General features: G+C 57.0%; 6 protein-coding genes across 6 annotated transcripts; 5 read left to right on the forward strand and 1 right to left on the reverse strand.

The window, feature by feature from the left end:
• Nucleotides 1-595: 595 nt before the first annotated feature.
• On the forward strand, nucleotides 596-1,537 carry INS49_007055 (uncharacterized protein; the record flags this gene model as incomplete). Its single annotated transcript, XM_043167820.1, has 1 exon — nucleotides 596-1,537. One exon carries the CDS (start codon nucleotides 596-598, stop codon nucleotides 1,535-1,537), a length of 942 nt encoding a protein of 313 aa, XP_043028964.1.
• Nucleotides 1,538-1,867: 330 nt separating this feature from the next.
• Nucleotides 1,868-3,437, reverse strand: INS49_007056 (uncharacterized protein; the record flags this gene model as incomplete). The annotated part of the gene is made up of 3 exons (XM_043167821.1): nucleotides 1,868-3,009; nucleotides 3,061-3,339; nucleotides 3,419-3,437. The coding sequence occupies 3 exons, from the start codon at nucleotides 3,435-3,437 to the stop codon at nucleotides 1,868-1,870; spliced, it is 1,440 nt and encodes a 479-aa protein (XP_043028965.1).
• Nucleotides 3,438-4,115: 678 nt separating this feature from the next.
• Nucleotides 4,116-5,410, forward strand: INS49_007057 (uncharacterized protein; the record flags this gene model as incomplete). The annotated part of the gene is made up of 3 exons (XM_043167822.1): nucleotides 4,116-4,148; nucleotides 4,213-5,165; nucleotides 5,224-5,410. The coding sequence occupies 3 exons, from the start codon at nucleotides 4,116-4,118 to the stop codon at nucleotides 5,408-5,410; spliced, it is 1,173 nt and encodes a 390-aa protein (XP_043028966.1).
• Nucleotides 5,411-9,579: 4,169 nt separating this feature from the next.
• INS49_007058 (uncharacterized protein) lies at nucleotides 9,580-11,814 on the forward strand (the record flags this gene model as incomplete). Its single annotated transcript, XM_043167823.1, has 5 exons — nucleotides 9,580-10,032; nucleotides 10,092-10,705; nucleotides 10,761-11,123; nucleotides 11,181-11,529; nucleotides 11,587-11,814. 5 exons carry the CDS (start codon nucleotides 9,580-9,582, stop codon nucleotides 11,812-11,814), a joined length of 2,007 nt encoding a protein of 668 aa, XP_043028967.1.
• An 845-nt stretch (nucleotides 11,815-12,659) lies between these two features.
• Nucleotides 12,660-14,154, forward strand: INS49_007059 (uncharacterized protein; the record flags this gene model as incomplete). Its single annotated transcript, XM_043167824.1, has 4 exons — nucleotides 12,660-12,842; nucleotides 12,915-13,048; nucleotides 13,136-13,590; nucleotides 13,646-14,154. The coding sequence occupies 4 exons, from the start codon at nucleotides 12,660-12,662 to the stop codon at nucleotides 14,152-14,154; spliced, it is 1,281 nt and encodes a 426-aa protein (XP_043028968.1).
• A 723-nt stretch (nucleotides 14,155-14,877) lies between these two features.
• INS49_007060 (uncharacterized protein) lies at nucleotides 14,878-17,818 on the forward strand (the record flags this gene model as incomplete). The annotated part of the gene is made up of 4 exons (XM_043167825.1): nucleotides 14,878-14,903; nucleotides 15,035-15,252; nucleotides 15,305-17,208; nucleotides 17,282-17,818. The coding sequence occupies 4 exons, from the start codon at nucleotides 14,878-14,880 to the stop codon at nucleotides 17,816-17,818; spliced, it is 2,685 nt and encodes an 894-aa protein (XP_043028969.1).
• Between the last annotated feature and the right edge of the window lies 1 nt (nucleotide 17,819).

Here is a 17,819-nt window from a genome sequence, read left to right on the forward strand (position 1 = left end):
CCGTGAACAGCTTTTGGGGAGGCCCTTGCAGGCACTCCACAGGCGCTAGGCTTGTTGGCCCAGGCGGTGTGGGCGTACCAGTCAGCCGCTGCGCCATCCCTCCAGGCCCGCTATCGGGATTTCCAGTGCGCGGAAAGGCGATGTTCACCCGAGTTAATATCTTTAGAAATCGCATAAAAGGGGATGGCAATGAGAGTCGTAATGAGCATTTGCCGGGTTGCAGAAAGGAGTCGCCAGGCTCGGATCCGACTAGGCGGTCCAGATAAATTCTCAAACTGTCAGTCTGTCGGCCAGTCAGTTACCGACGTCTGCGATCTTCCTCGCGAGGCCCATTATCACCAAGCAGACCTGACTCTTTTGAAATCAAGATTTCTCAACACATCAGAACCCTCTTTCCCTTTCGCCCCATCAAGTGGCCCTGTCAAGTGTTGCCCATCATAAGCCTGCTCACCTTAGCTTCTCGTAATTCTTCATATACCTCCGTGAGGACTCTTGGACATCACGATGACCTTACTCTCTGTGTCCTTGGGTGTGGTAAGTCTCCAACCAGTCCCCCTCAACATGCGTGTTTTGTACTCACACTCTGCTAGGCACCATGGGAATTGCCATCCTGTCCGGAATTCTCAACTCCCTCGTAGAACTGGAGGCCCCCAAGCCTCTCCAGACTCCATCTGGCAACTCAACACCAGCGGAGCCGCTCCCCCAGCGCCTCCCAAGCCGCTTCATCGCCTGTGTCCAGCGGCCCGAGACGGCCAAGAAGGTCAAGGCCGCCCTGTGGGAGCACACGTCCGCGGTGAAGGTGGTATGGGGCCACAACGTGACCAGCGCGCAGCAGTCCGAGGTGGTCCTGCTGGCGTGCAAGCCGTCCAAGGTCAAGGAGATCCTGACGGAGCCGGGCATGGCCAAGGCGCTGCACGGCAAGCTGCTCATCAGTATCTGCGCCGGCGTGACCGTCGAGCAGATCGAGCGCCACCTGCACGGCGCGGTCCCCGAGCGCGGCCCGGACGAGGACGGCCGCTGCCGCATCGTGCGCGCCCTGCCCAACACCGCCAGCCTCATCCGCGAGTCCATGACCGTCATCGCCAACGACGACGACGCCCCCATCCCGCCCGCCACCATGCAGCTCGTCACCTGGATCTTCCGCCGAATCGGCGAGGTCGTCTACCTCCCCTCCGCCAACATGGACGCCTCCACCGCGCTGTGCGGCTCCGGCCCCGCGTTCTTCGCCCTGATGCTGGAGGCGGCCATCGACGGCGCGGTGGCTATGGGTCTGCCGAGGGCGGACGCGCAGCGGATGGCCGCGCAGTCAATGAAGGGCGCTGCAGGGTTGGTGCTGAACGGCGAGCACCCTGCCTTGCTGCGGGACAAGGTCGGCACGCCGGGTGGTTGTTCTATCGGCGGACTGTTGGTACTGGAGGAAGGCGGCGTCCGCGGCACAGTCTCGAGAGCTGTGAGGGAGGCTGCGACTGTTGCGAGCAGGCTGGGTCACGGGGCGCAGGGTGTAAATGGAACGAGGTTGAATGGGTACGAGCATTGAGCATTTCAGCATGGCGTTGTCGGTAAAGTTTACATCGCACGGTGTCACTGCTGCAAAAGAATAGAGTGATCCATTCGTGGTCATAGAAGATAAATCGAGCAGATCGCGGTTGATCGTGATTGGTATTATCGTCGTGGTTCTCATCCCCAAGACTGCAAAACCTCAAACTCCGAGAAATCAGGGACCTGAGACCAACGTAGACGACTATCTGCACCCTGTTGCAGGTGGTGCTATTTGTACAATACTACCCAAGAGGGTGTCGAGAAACTGGAGATCAATCGGAAGATTGCCAACCCAATCGAGATGCCAGCCAAGATTGCTGAACACCACTCAGGCGTCCTCGGTCTTCGACTTCTTGCCACTCGGCGACTCCTTATCATCACTCAACTTTCTCTTCTTGCCGCCCGACTTCTCCTCTGCCTGCAACGCCTGCCTCGTCTTGTACCGGGCCAGCAACAAGGCGTATTCGAGCTCCACGGCAAACACGGTCTCGTCCAACTTGGCTATGCGCTCATCCGGCTCCAACTGGCTTAAAATTTCCCGATTCTGCGCATAAATCCGAGACTTCGTCAACAGCTTCCACAGGTTGTACTCGTGGTCCTCCGCCTTCGTTGACTTTTTGGTCTTAGAGCCCGCCGCCTCTATATCCAGAGTCGGACGGACGGAGTCGGGCAATTTGAAGAAGCAGGTCAACTCGGTGAGCCGATTGAACTGTCGAGAGGCAATCTTGTACTTGTTCCGAAGCGCCTCGAGGGCCTTCTTGTCCACAATGTCCTTCGGCAGAGCACCTTTCTTCGGGATCTCAACGTTGGTATTGATTTGAACCGCTTGTTTGAAGTCGGGTTGTTCTCGTAGGAACAAAAGATCTGCCATGTCTCTCACAACATCGAAATCTTCGTTGGGATCTTCGACAGTGATCTCGAACGTTTTCGGGTCGTCGAGCAGAGTCTTGTAGATTTGCCTGTACAGCCGCATGCCGTTGCCCTTCTTGCTGAAAGGCGGCAAGATGATGAACTGAGATATTCTTGACCGGCAGGGGAATTCTGTGAAGTCGTTCTGAGCTGGGAGCTCAAACTCGCCCGTGCTGAGGGTGGTAGTGGAATTTTGTGTCTGCAGAGCGTAGAGCCGGTAGACGGTCGAGTACCCGGCAAAGACGTACGAGAACTGGCCCGGCTTGCTTTGCACTGGTCGCTTCTGGTACAGGAAGAAGACAGTCCACCGCTCCAGAGGATCCTGCACGTACTCTTCGGTGTTCTCGGTGTGTATTGGCGTTCCACCCTCGATAAATAGAGAGACCAGTATTTGGATCCTCTTCACCAATTGCAAGACAGCCGGGTCGGCAAGGCTGCCCTTCCAGATCTCGTATGTCTCGTCTTTGCCCTCGGTAGTCGAGATGAGAGTTCCTGGTGGCTTCCAATCATCCGGTGTGCTTTGAACGTATTGCTCGAAGTCTGCCTTCTTTGCAAAGGCAACTATACGTCATTAGCATCTCAATGGCGCCCAAGAGGCAACGGTCAGCTTACCCTCTGGGAGAAAGCCCTCAACTGATTCCTTGATTTCAGTCGGCTCCTTGTCGGCCACGCCTGCAGGGACCTCCTTGCCCTTCGTGTACGAGAAATGCGGGCGCATGTCAGATGCATTGTATCGAAGGTTGATCTTCACGCCCCGGTAGCCATAAATCTCCTCCTCCTCGTAGATCGGGTACGTCCATTTTGGTTGGAAGCTGTCGATGGTCTTTGGAGGGCCTTGGTCTGACTTGGTGACGAGAGAGATGGTGAAGACGTCGTTCGCCTTGGTGGTCCCTGTCAACCGAAAGTTAGTGGAGATTCGAGGTAGAGGCAGAGGAGTGCGCATTGTGGTATGCGACGCGACGCGACTTACACTCGTCGTCCTCAGCCATCGTATTGGTTGACGTCGAGATGGTCAAAAATAAATTGGTGTTGTTGGGCTTTTGGTCACTCCGTCTTGGGAAAGACGCGGTTGAATGCGACTCAAGTTTCGGCCGAGAGAGCTTTTGGAAGATTCGAAGGTCCTCTCAAGCTACGACGTGCGCGTGGAAATGCAAGGTCGCGTTGCGCCCAGTTGAGACGCGCAGCTTAAAGTGGTGGGGCTTGCTGTGAGGTCCAGCAGCCGCAGGCGACAGACAAGGCGCTAAAATGAGGGCGGCAGGGGTCCGAGGTCTTGACAGGGGAGCTTTGGATCGCCAGGTTTAGGACGCAAGTGCCTTAGGACCATTCCAAGTCCATGGAGGGCCCAGTAAATATTGCGCGTCTTTCGAGCAATGCTAACAGCTTTCTTTCCACAAACATATTTATCTTTATCCGGAGAGCTGGAATCTGTCCGCGCTTAAGTCGGTAAACTCGACACTCCTGGCCAACCCGACATCTAAAGGCCGATTCTGAGGCAAGGGAGCCACGAGTCCAGAGAGGGGACAGGGAAGACTAGGGGACCTGTGTGAAACCGTCTCAACAACTTTTGTCCAGGTGGAAGACAACCCTTCCATGATCCTCGCCGAAAGCTCCTTCGATCGAGTCCCCCACCGATGAGTTGAGCAATTGGATAGCTACAGAAAGCAAAGATGGGCGGGCTGTTTCTCCTCCTTGTCCTGAGTGTGAGTCGGCGCAACCCCTGACGTGCAGTGCTCTTGAACATGACAGCTGATAGCCTTTCTGTAGGTGGTGATGGCTTTGGCGTCCTTCCTCGCCGGCGCACTCCCTCTCTCGATGACATTAAGCCAATCGCAATTGCGCCTGATATCGAGCATAGGTGTAGGGATACTTGTTGGCACCTCACTCATAGTCATAATACCGGAGGGCGTCGAGGCCGTCGCGACCACGAACAAACCTGCACCTGCGCCGCACGACACCCGTTCAACTGTCCTCGGCCAACGACATGTTTCCGAGCTCGCTATACCACGAGACATTCCCACAGTAGAAGTTCGAGAGGCTTCTCCAGTCGACATTGAGCCACTGCTGCGCAGGGCCGTCGGAATACGGGACGATGCGCCGCCCCCAGAAGGCGAGCCAGTCGAGGCCCCAAAAGAAGAATTGCCCTCGGACCACGAAGAGTTCCCGACATTCTACATTGGGCTCTCCCTAATGCTGGGCTTCATCCTCATGTTCCTCATCGACAGGATACCGCAGCACGCGACGGACGGGATGAGCTCCGCCCCAGCGACGAGACACATCAGCCTGGACAACCTGGGCTCGGCGAGTGTCAACGGCGACGCCGAGGACGAGACCGAGGGGTTCCTAGGCTCCTTCGCGCCGACGCCGAGGCAGTCCAAGAGCCTGGCCACCACCACGGGCCTGGTGATCCACGCCGCGGCGGACGGGATCGCGATGGGGGCGTCCGCGACGACGAGCGACATGAAGCTGGGCCTCATAATCTTCATCGCCATCATGATCCACAAGGCCCCCGCGGCGTTCGGCCTGACGTCCATACTGCTCAAGCAGGGGCTGTCGAAGCGCGCGGCCAGGGGCCACCTCGTCGCCTTCAGCCTGGCAGCTCCTGTGGGGGCCTTGGGCACGTACATCCTCGTCTCGCTGCTCGGCGGCGGTGACATGGAGGGCCCGGCAGGACAGTGGTGGACTGGCATGCTGCTACTCTTCTCCGCCGGCACTTTCTTGTAGGTTGCATCGTATGGAAATTTGTCGCTCTCCACGAGACTAACGAGCCCTTGACAGGTATGTTGCTATGCACGCGATGCAAGAGGACCCCTCGGCCCAAGGCCACGACCATCACTCAACAATGAATGGCTATACGGACAGTAGCACGCAGAGGAAACCAAGCCGGCCGCAGATGCGGGACACACTGGCGACAGTCGGCGGCATGCTACTGCCTCTATTGACCCAGTTCGGGCACCACCATTGAAGGAGGGGTCAAAACTGTATTTGCAATGTACTACGTGGCTGGCGTATTGATTCTTCGAGTTCTAGAAAATGTGATGGGATCGGAACGGGGCATGGCATAGCATCAGGAGTCCAACACACAATTCCCTGCACCTATCCAGTATAGTGACTGCTTCAGCAAGACCGTGATATGCGAGTATGGCGACGGCGGGACAAGGGAAGGGAGAGGCCAGCTTGAGTCCCCTCAGTGGCACCGCAGCAACTCAGCACCACAAGTACAATGCATCGACAGATGAGGCGTGTGGGCAGACATGCGGCGTAACGCATGGGACGCGCACCCACGTTTCGGTGCTGGCCAACACCGTCCAGATCTCGGTCAATTCCACGGGGGCGTCCAATGTTTCGATCCCGCAGTCGTGCGACTTGGGGAGTTTTTCCCTCGGGGGAAGGAGGGGGTGGTGTGGGGGGATTCTCCGTGGAGAGAAGGAGAGAAGAAAACAGTTGTGCCATTGTCTTCTTTTCCCGTTTCAGCTAGAAAGGGCGAGGGATCGCCAACGCCACAACGAGGCAACGCAACGTCGGTGCGCGGACCGAGGCGGTCAGTTTGCGGCCTGCCCCCCCCCCCCGGGTTCTCTGGGGTTCGCAGAGCAGACTAGCTGCTCGTGGTTACCCTACGTGCCCATTCTGGCCAGAGACTTGGTTATTGGATGCGGTCGGTGTTGTGTCTAGGTGCTGACGGGCAAGGCCATGGCCTTACTCTCGTTTCGGGTCGGTCCTGTCGAGACCCCACGGTTTGCAAGTGTTTGGTGTTGGTGGGCTCTCAAGTCTTGGCTGTTTTCCTTGGGTAGCATGGCTCTCGTCACTCTCCTTTCCTCTTTTCTTTTGCTCTGCCATTTCCCCTCATTTGTGCTCCTATGCGAAGATGTCGGGCTCATTGTCCTGGCCCGTGCTGCTTACGGTGGGACGAGTTCGGTCTTTTACCTGTGCGGTGGTTGGCCGGCTGCGGCAGGTTGATGCAATAAGCTGCCCGCTGCACAGCAAAAAGACGTGAGGATTCACAAGGTGTGTTGCGTTGAATGAGGCTGAACTTTTTTCATGCCGCAGCCTGCCTGCCTGCGTCGCTTCCTGCCCATCCCTGCGCCCATTCCTTCCCGCTGCTAATAAAAGGGGGCATTGGCAGCGTCTCGTCTGACAAGGGCGATCATTTCAAAATGACTAGATGCGATGGAATTTCATGCATAGCGTCCAGGTGTTCTCGGCCTGGCCTAACTTTTCAGGCGATTGAATAAGCTTTTGCCTCGTCTGGAGCGTTGGAAGCATTGACTGTGATCGATTGACCGCAGATTTGGTTGCCTCAGGAAGACGTATACTGTGACACGGGCGTAGACTGAGTACTACTACTGTATCCAGGTACTTTGTCCAGTTGGGTAGGCTCCTGACCACATCCGGCCGGTGCTGACTGCATGCATGTAATTAGTGAGACGAGACCCCAGACGGGTCCGGCACTTCTACTTCTACGTCCACGGACAAAGATAGAAGCAAAAATGCGTGCCCCGGGTGCGTCCGCTTCGTCCATGCTATTCCGAACAGCGACTCCTCGGAGGGACTTGGTCGAGGCGGGAGCAAAGAGGCAAAAGGGGGGGCTTGCTATTTCATCCGACGTCTGAAAATTATAATGGTGCCGCCCAGCCGCAGCATATGTCATAAGCCTGCGGGGTTTCTCGAGGAAACATCGGACGCGAAGATCGGAACGTTAGATGTATAGTGATGTGGCCTCGATTCGCAGCCAGGGTGACAAGCGTATTGGTGACCGCCTGTGTGTGCTGTGTTGTGCTGTGCTGCGAGTGTGTGAGCGTCTGTGTGTGTGTGTGTGTGTGTGTGTGGCCTAGGCCAACCGTTCATGTCATGTCAGACTTGACAAGAGCTGCTGTTGGCCCGAGTGGGTGGACCGGCAGCCGTGGCACCAGTGAACAGCAAAATGCGGCTGACCAGATGAGCAGCTGAGAAGCTGAGATGAGAGATGGGCGCCATCTCTACTGCTGCTGCTGCCGCTGCCGCCGCCGCTGCGTGCATGCGCGTGCATGGACGATGCCCGGCGCAGAGGTGCAGAGGATCCGCAAATGACGATCACTGGAAAGAAAGGAAATCCTTGGAAGGCTGGGGGGGGGGGCGGCCATCGCTCTCGCAAATCTGAAAAGTGCACCGGCTTGCAGAACTGACGGGCAGGGTCCGTTTGAGGTTGCCCCTGACCGCCCGGGCGTGCTGAGGAGGGTCCGTGGACTGATGACAACCGCGTGCATTCACATTTTGCTCCCTGCGCGGCGCAGATCACCAGCGGAAACAGATGCGGGTGCTGTTGGTGTGTTGATGTGGTGCCCGGGTGCTTTCGAGGGGGGTAGGATCGAGAACGGGGACCCGCCCCAGCCTGCCCAGCTTGGCCAGGTGGTGCTGCACTCCATTCCGATCCTCTTCCCTCGATTAGTCCACGGCATTTCGCTGGAGTGGTAGACTAATTAGTAAAGTGCCCAAGCACCGATGCCCTCGCTCTTGCTCTCCCTCACCCAGCACGCAACGCAGGTCCTGCCCGTCCCTGGCTACACTGCCAGCCCTGCTGACAGAACCCTACTGTGTAGAGTCTGGAAACCAGGAGACGGGCAAACCTTGGAAGGTTGCATTGGCTGGGCAGCTGGGGATGGGGCAGCGTCATTGTGGCAGGGTGGACACTGACTGGATCGACTGGCGATGGACCAGCAGTAGCGAACTACTAGATACCTTGTAGGTAGAACGGCGGCTGCCAGTCAACCTCGTCACCTCATTTGTTTCCCGTCCCTTTCGGCCCAGTAGTCAACTCACGTCCCACGCCATCTGAGGTTCTGTCCGTTTGAATCTTGCCCACGTTTCGCCTCGCCCTGCAGTCCCCAAAAAAGCCTGACGTTGTGCTCGGGTGGTGCCGAGTTCAGCCAGCAATACCAACACCGTATTATTCGACAGGTACCCATGTATTTGGGAACGCGCCCACGGTGCTGATCAGTCTTGCGCCGCGCTCCTGTTGCCGAGTCCTGGAGGAAGGAGGTCTTGGCCCTGGCCGCTGGTTCCTTCCCTCTCCTCAGACTGCACCCAGCAGCACATTGCGTCCGTGTAGGGTACATATCCCAGGTACCCCCTACAGCCCGGCCAACCTTGGAAACAGGAAACGAGCAGTCGCCAGAAAGACCCACCGCATCTTTCTCTGTTCCTGCAAGTCCAAGTCCAGGTCCAGCGTCCAGGTCCAGGTCCATCGCCTTGACATCCCATCGTCCCCTTCAATCTGCGGAACCTCATGACAACAACATTTGGGCAAGGCGACTCCGGGTCACATCACCACCCCAAAACTCTTCCGTCTCACCCTCACTACTGACCATCACATACCACCAACATCCCGGTATTGACTCGATCTCTCCCATCCACACATCGCCACTGCGGTCATCCAGTCTTTCCTCTCCTGCAGACTCCTCGCCTCTTGGTTTGAATCTGCACGTCTGATGTACTGCGTACGACTCGTTCCCCCCGACACATTACTTGTTACTCCGCAGCGCTTCCGACTCTGCCTCGCCGCCGGCCTGGCCCTCACGCTTTAAGCCTCGCGCCTCCTCACCTCTCCTCCGCACCAACAGCCGCCCGACTTTCCCACTCCACCCACCTTGACTTGAGTCTCCCACTCCGTTCCCCGGCTTCAAAGCGCCAGCACCATCTGGCTCTCCTCCTCCAGCCTCCCGCGTTGCTTTCGGCTTCCGTGTCAACGTATCTCTACGGACTCAGACCCATTTCTACCGTCATATTTGGGGCTCCCCTTCGACCACAGACGCCAGGCCTGTAGTCGCTGGTTCCACTAGACGGAGGAACCACTGCGCACCATCCCGGTTAGCGCTGCCGCCATTCCCCTTGTTCCACATCATTAAAGCGTCCTGGCCTCCCAAGTCCCCGTTCCTCTTCCAAACGTTCCAACCGCCTCCAAGGACCCGCCATTCCGATTGAGACCCGAGTCAACTTCGACATCGTCCCGCCTGCTCGAACCTCGAGTCCGAGACCGCGGTCTTCAGCTGACAACGACGAGGCGACTCCTTGTCACACCTTTCCTTGATTTCTCCTCGGCCGCCGAGTCCTAGAGATAGGGTCCATACAATATTATTGCGTTCAGGGACTCTCGTCACAATGGATGGCTATGGCCACCGACCGCTCAGCTTTTCGGACAGGAGAGCGAGCCTGTACTCGAGTGAGGATGTCGTCATGGGTAACGGAAACCACACGATCAAGATCCCCCAGCCTAGACCGCCCAGGGGACCGCCGACTCCCAGCATGAGCACACCTGCTGCCGACTTCGACCAGACACTGACTGGATCGCCGCCGCCGCCTCCGACACCCGCGGCATCGCCTGGCCCAACTCACGCACAGCCTGACTGGAGCGACGCCGCGGACGACGAAGATATCTTCCTGGCTCAGTGTCGCCAACATTTTCAGACCTGCAACGGCCCTCAGCGAACACGCATCCTGGCGGACTTGTTGAACCTGTGCACAAGCCAGCAGCTGTCATTCGTCCATCAATTCGTCAGCCCCTTGCTCAAGAAGGATCCTTTTACCAGTCTTCCTGATGAGTTATGTCTTAGGGTGAGTACCGATCGCATGTTTCGCCCCAGACTCCCCACCTCTGATGCTGACCAATCCAGATTCTGTCATTCATCGACGACCCCAAAGTCCTAGCGAGAGCATCCCAAGTGTCACGAAGATGGCGAGACCTCCTCAGCGATGACATGACCTGGAAAAATCTTTGCGTCAAACACGATTACGGCCGTCGTCTGTCAGAGGTGGGCACTACGGTACCACTCTACGCATCTCGGCCTGGAGCACAGCCTCTTGTTACGCTGGACACCCCATTCTCGAATCACATGCACAGTTTTCCAGGGGCCTTACCAACTGCGACTGGTATGTCGGCTTCCAGGAGCCTGGACGGCTCGGAGGCGAGCCCGCGTCCCAAGCTGAGGACATACAAATCGCATTTCAAGCAGAGGTACCTGGTGGACGCTGCATGGCGGACTGGTGGTAAGGCCACCACGCGAGCCATCACCCAGGATGGTGGTGTCGTGACCAGTCTGCATCTGACACCCCGATACATCATCGTCGCTCTGGATAATGCCAAGATCCACGTCTTCGATACCGAAGGCAACGCGTTGCGAGTGCTGCAGGGCCATGTCATGGGCGTATGGGCTATGGTCCCATGGGAAGACATTCTGGTCAGTGGCGGCTGCGATCGAGACGTGCGGGTCTGGGACTTGAGCACTGGGTAAGGATATCATGACTCCGAGAAGATTTGATGATGCAGCTACTGACTTTCTCAGAAACTGCGTTCACACCCTGAGAGGTCACACGTCCACTGTGCGTTGTCTTAAGATGTCTGACGCCAAGACCGCGATCTCCGGCTCGAGAGATACCACCCTTCGTGTCTGGAATATCGAGACTGGTGTCTGCCGCAACGTCCTTGTAGGTCATCAAGCTAGTGTTCGATGCTTGGAGATCAAGGGAGATATAGTGGTTTCAGGCAGTTACGATACTACCGCGAAGGTCTGGAGCATATCAGAAGGCAGATGTCTACACACGCTTCAAGGCCACTACAGCCAGATTTATGCTATTGCCTTTGACGGCGCAAGAGTGGCAACGGGCAGCCTGGACACAAGCGTGCGGATTTGGAACGCAAACACAGGGTGAGTTGAGGTGCGCATGTGCTGGCTTCGGCGTATGTTTACTGACATAAGGTATAGGGAATGCCAGGCAGTCCTGCAAGGGCACACGTCACTTGTGGGCCAGCTCCAGATGCGCGGAGACACTCTTGTCACAGGTGGCTCTGACGGCTCGGTCAGAGTCTGGTCTCTTTCGAAATTCGTCCCCATTCACAGGCTGGCTGCCCACGATAACAGCGTAACAAGCTTGCAATTCGATGATACTCGGGTTGTTAGTGGTGGCAGCGACGGCCGTGTCAAGGTCTGGGACCTGAAGACGGGCCACCTGGTTCGCGAGCTGATTGCTCAAGGCGAGGCAGTCTGGCGCGTTGCTTTCGAGGATGAAAAATGCGTAGCCATGGCTCTCCGAAACAATCGAACCATCATGGAGGTTAGTAACGATCCATAATCCCCCTCGTATGCATACCCACTGACGTGAATCGACTAGGTCTGGTCCTTCTCTCCCCCGCCAGAAGATGACAGGCCGTTCGCATTGAGGTCGCTCGAGGAACCAGACCGGCCAAAGAGCGCCCTACCTTTGGACTACCGACCGCCACAGCCAGCATTGCTTCACAGCTTGGGGCCCCGGGAAGGCGGAATCGAAGACGTTGACATGAGAGACGCCGGCCCCTCAACAGCACCCCTCCGGCAAGGCACCACGTTTTTCCACGATTGAACCTGGAGATAATCACTCTTCAACAACGCTGGCACCGTTCGTGTTAGCATCAGCTGTTCGAAAGCATTTCTCTTACTCTTGTCCGGTGGTACGCATCATGATGCCTATTGGTAGCCGAGCAGAGACCGTTAGAAACTTCATTTACTACGGCATACATCGCATGAGCCGGTTGGCCTGAACCTTACTCGCTGACACCATTGTTTGCATATGGGGTAGACCTAGCATTTTCTGGCTACAAAATTATTGTCGCTATTAGCTCCTGGCACAGATGCCAGGTTTTCATAGTCTATTTATTTTTCGCATGGCTGGGGCGTTGACACTGAGGCTGGCTGGGCGTTGCCTTGGTTGGTTCCAGCATAATGGGAAACTTGGGAATGGCGGACGAGGAGAGACGCGAGGTATTGTTTGTATTTTGTCATGGAGTCAATGGAGGATAGACGAGCTCATCAGCAGTAGCTTTTGAATGAGACAGAAATAAGCCTTAGCTCAGATTGGCCTTGATAATTGTGGAAGTCCGCAGCGGATTTGAAGATGCATCACCCAGAAGGAATGAATGGGCTGAGGGGTCGGTCGATCAAGGTCGCGGTGCTCCCGGCTTCAGCTCCTCAACGTTGAGCGCCAAGCTTGCAGGTCTGGAGGTCCGGCTCAGGAGCTCTGACCAACGAACGGCCCAATCTTCGGCGCCCGCAGACGGCGCTAAACCCAAAAGGAATGAGCTGTTTCCCGACAATGTTGAGAGAGAATAATTCTCGGACTTGGCCCATCTCGCGACAGCTTATCCCGCGACCACACCCGCTCCCTTCCTCCCCCCAAACCTGTCCCGACTTCCCATCGTCGTCGACAAGATGTTCTCCAGAGCCGCCAGGATACCACGTGCGGTGCCTCTGCGCACCGCCCGCCCTTCGATGCCCATCGTCGCGGCTCGCCGGTCCGTCACCACCAATGCTGCATCCGCCAGCGTTGACAAGAGCACAGTCCCGAAGGCAAGTCAATTCGCAAACCCAGCCCCGCCCGCCACACCTCCACGAGTCTCGACGGATTCGAGGGAATTTGTTGCACCAACTCCCGGATGACTGAAGCTAACTGAGTTCCCTTATCAGTCGGACGAGGAGCCCTTCTCAGTAAGCCTCAGCGATGAGAGCTTCGAGACATACGAGCTGGACCCACCTCCATACACCATCGAGGTGACGAAGAAGGAGCTCAAGCAGATGTACTACGACATGGTTGTCACCCGGTATGCCACGACTCGAGCAAGCTGTTGATACAACCCCCCGGACAAGGAAGAGTTGTGTAGCAGGTGTTAACGGACTTGACCCCACAGACAGATGGAGATGGCCGCCGACCGATTGTACAAGGAGAAGAAGATCCGCGGTTTCTGTCACTTGTCGACAGGTCAAGAGGCCGTTGCCACCGGTATCGAGCACGCTATCACCAAGGAGGACGACGTCATCACCGCCTACCGTTGCCACGGCTATGCCCTGATGCGGGGCGCCACCGTGCGATCCATCATCGGTGAGCTGTTGGGCAGACGCCAGGGTATTGCTTACGGAAAGGGCGGTTCCATGCACATGTTCGCAAAGAACTTCTACGGTGGAAACGGCATTGTCGGAGCCCAGGTTCCTGTTGGTGCCGGTCTGGCTTTCGCCCACAAGTACACTGGCCGCAAGAAGTCCTCCATCATCCTGTACGGTGATGGTGCCAGCAACCAGGGTCAGGTCTTTGAGGCTTTCAACATGGCCAAGCTGTGGAACCTCCCCGCGCTGTTCGGCTGCGAGAGTAAGCCTGCCTCGGAGTGAATGTGCCTAGACAATCGCTAATTCGGGTGCAACAGACAACAAGTACGGTATGGGCACGGCAGCAGCTCGTTCCTCCGCCCTGACGGACTACTACAAGCGTGGACAGTACATCCCTGGTCTGAAGGTTAACGGCATGGACGTCCTTGCCGTCAAGGCTGCCGTCAAGTACGGCAAGCAATGGACCGATGCTGACAACGGCCCTCTCGTCCTGGAGTACGTCACCTACCGATACGGAGGTCACTCCATGTCCGACCCTGGCACCACGTACCGAACCCGTGAGGAGATCCAGCGCATGCGCAGCACCAACGACCCCATCTCCGGCCTTAAGAAACACATTCTCGAGTGGAACGTCGCGTCCGAGGACGAGCTGAAGACCATCGACAAGGATGCCCGTAACCACGTCAACGAGGAGGTCGCTATCGCTGAGGCGATGCCCGTGCCAGAGGCTACGCCCCAGATCCTGTACGAGGACATCTACGTCAGGGGATCCGAGCCTCCATTCATCAGGGGCCGGGTTCCGGAGGAGAACTACTACTTCGCCTAAACCTAGAAGAAGGATGCATGAGAGTCAGGGAAGTTGGTTCTGGGAGTATTATGGGTACTGGAGGAAGTGAGCCAGCCTACGTGGTCGTCGCGCAATGTACAATATCCAAAACAACAACTTAGAGCATGGCGTGGCCTTTGATAGGAAAGCTTGCGTTATTGATGACTTTGGTTGAGATTTTCCAGAAAAGTGACTGGCCTCGAGGTAAATTCATTTGCCTTGCTTCCTAATGGTGACCGCTACAAATGACCTGAGTGATGAAATATGCGGCATTGGGATATGCGACCTGCGCTTTGTCATTTTGAACTCAGACGGATGTGGGTGAGAAAGTTCGGAATGTGATACACATGGCAATGTGGCGAAGAATATCGAGGTGGTAATGTAAAGGGGATATACGATGATGAGTAGGAGACAAAAGAGAAACGGACGGGTCGGCACGTGAGGATCGCGTTCAATTTAGATCTCGGCGCGTACTCGAGCCAAAAAGGCGCGTCACCCTCACTAACACCCAGAGCTGCCGCCTGTCTATGGCCCCTCCCCCTTCTGCCTAGAAACCCCTTCCTTCCGCAGATGCACTGCCTTCGCGACCCTCGGCCACTTTCTCCAGCTGGAAAACTGAGATACTTGATCAATTTCTCACAGACTCGAAACTTGTCTTGTCTGCCTCCCAAGCAACTCTTCTTCCGCCTCCCAACGCGACCGACGCTCCGGCCGCTCCTCACAATGGCGCCCAAGCAAGCGACCCTGGGGTATGTCAAGCCGTCGCAGTCAACCTTGGGGTGTGTGCACCATAGCCTCTAGGTTGCGATGCGATTCATTATACATCACTTAGGGTAGTCCTGTGGTTCCAATGGCTGACTGTACATCTGCGTCACTGTAGCAAGTTCTTCGGCAAGCCCGACGGCTCCAAGCCGGCTCCGACACAACAGACCAAGTTATCATTCGCAACGAAGACGGCAGAAAAACCAAAGAAAGAAACTGTCGCCAAGCGAGAGGATGACAGTTCCGAGGAGGAGGTTACGGGAAACAAGGCAAAGGTGGCGAGCCAGAGCAGCCCTAGCAGCAACAGTGCAAAAGAGAATGCAGAGCCCGTACAAGGTTAGTGATAAAGGCAACAACCACGGAATGTCAGCTGACAGTTTGCGCATAGATTCGAAAAAGCGCAGTCGAACATCAAAATCCTCCAAAACGGCAGCCAAGTCGCCCAATGAGAAGATCAAAGAAGAGGACGAAGCAGAGGACCTCGAGGAGGATGCTCCTGCTGTGAAGCGATCGCGCAAGGGGCGGAAAGTGATTCAGGATGACGATGAGGACGAGGCCATGGAGGATGCGCCCTCGCCAAAACCCAAAGCCAAAAAGGATACAAAGCCGACCAAGCCAACGACTCCGGCCCCTCGAAAGAAGAAAGAGCCAAGTCCGAAGCCTGAGCCAGCCGAGGAGGATGACAGCGCCGCTACTGCAACAGAACCCGCATCAGAAGCAGAGCCCGAAGCTGAAGAAAGCGGAGAGGACGAGAAGCCCGAGGTCGTCGAGAAAGCCCGCAAGACCGTGCAAACCAAATTGACGAGCAAGACCGAGGATCCATATCCTGATTGGAAGCCGGGCGAGCCAGTGCCATATGCTGCGCTCTGCCAGACCTTCTCCCTTGTCGAGCTTACCACCAAGAGGTTAGAGATCATGGCTCACTGCTCATTGTTCTTGCGTCAAGTATTACGGCTTACGCCGGACGACATGTTGCCAACGGTGCTTCTGATGATCAACAAGCTAGCCCCGGATTATTCAGGCATAGAGCTGGGCATCGGCGAGTCTCTGATTATGAAAGCCATTGGAGAGAGCACGGGGCGCAGTCTGCAGGTGATCAAGAACGACCAGAAGGAAATTGGTGATCTGGGACTAGTCGCGGTCAAGTCGAGATCCACCCAACCAACCATGTTCAAGCCCAAGCCTCTGACGGTTCGCGGCGTCCACAAGGGCTTGATGGGCATCGCGACTGTCACCGGAAATGGTGCACAGGGCAGGAAAGTCGATGGAATCAAGAAGCTTCTGTCTGCGGCCGATTCTCAAGGCACGGGCAAGGTCGACATCAGCAAGGATAAGGGCGGCCCAAGTGAGGCCAAGTACATCATTCGATTCCTGGAAGGCAAGCTGCGGCTCGGTCTCGCCGAGAAGACCGTGCTGGTCTCCCTTGCCCAGGCTATGATTTGCCACGAGGCCGAGCAGAAGGGCAAGGTCCCCAGCACTTCAGAGATGGAGAAGGCGGAGGCCACGCTCAAGACTGTCTACAGCGAGCTGCCGAGCTACGATGTCATCATCCCCGCGATGCTGGAGCACGGCATCCTGAACCTGCGCGAGAACTGCAAGCTGCGGCCCGGCGTGCCACTCAAGCCCATGTTGGCGAAGCCGACCAAGGCCATCACCGAGGTTCTGGATCGGTTCGAGGGCCAGAATTTCACCTGCGAGTACAAATACGATGGCGAGCGTGCACAGATCCACTATGTCGCGAAGGACGCAAACCAGGAGCTCAGTCAGGCGACGGCTGGCTCAGTCCAAGCAGTCGGCGATGGCGTGGCGTCCATCTTCTCGAGGAATTCGGAGGACCTGTCCAAGAAGTACCCCGACATTCTCGCCAAGCTGCACACATGGGTCAAGGAGGACACCAAGAGCTTCGTGCTCGACTGTGAGACGGTGGCCTGGGATACCGTCGAGAAGAAGGTCCTCCCGTTCCAGCAGCTGATGACGCGGAAGAAGAAGGACGTCAAGGTCGAGGACGTCAAGGTCAAGGTCTGCGTGTTCGCATTCGACCTGCTGTACCTCAACGGCGAGGCCATCGTTGAGAAGTCGTTGCGGGAACGTCGAGAGCTGCTGAGCACGGCGTTCGCCCCCGTCGAGGGCGAGTTCGCGTTTGCAGTGCACATGAACGGCAAGGAGCTCGACGAGATCCAGCAGTTCCTGGACGAGAGTGTCAAGGCGTCCTGCGAAGGCCTGATGGTGAAGATGCTGGACGGTGAGGAGAGCGGATACGAGCCCAGCAAGCGCAGTCGCAACTGGCTCAAGGTAAGCATGCCAACCCCCAATCCTGGCTTCCCCTACTGCCCCACTCACATGCTGATATTGCATCCCATTTCAGATCAAGAAAGACTACCTCTCCGGCGTGGGCGACTCGCTCGACCTTGTCGTGCTGGGCGCTTACTACGGCAAGGGCAAGCGCACGTCCGTGTACGGGGCCTTCCTCCTGGCGTGCTACAGCCCGGCGTCGGACACGTACGAGACGGTGTGCAACATCGGCACGGGGTTCAGCGAGGCGGTGCTCGAGGAGCTGCACAAGTCCCTCTCCGGGACGGTCATCGACCGTCCAAAACCTTTCTACGCGCACTCTTCGGGGGGCCAGCACCAGCCCGACGTGTGGTTCGAGCCCCGCCACGTCTGGGAGGTGCGCACCGCCGACCTGACGCTCAGCCCGCGGTACAAGGCCGGCGTCAGGGAGGGCGTCGACCCGGCGGGAGAGAAGGGCATCTCGCTGCGCTTCCCGCGCTTCATCAAGGTCCGCGACGACAAGAAGCCCGACGAGGCCACCACGTCGCGCCAGGTCGCCGAGATGTACCGGAAGCAGGAGAGCGTTACGAAGAGCAAGGGCCCGGCGGTGGATGATGACTTTGAGTATTAGG

This window comes from Diaporthe citri, assembly GCF_014595645.1.
Source record: "Diaporthe citri strain NFHF-8-4 chromosome Unknown scaffold_2, whole genome shotgun sequence".
Lineage (NCBI taxonomy): Eukaryota > Fungi > Ascomycota > Sordariomycetes > Diaporthales > Diaporthaceae > Diaporthe > Diaporthe citri.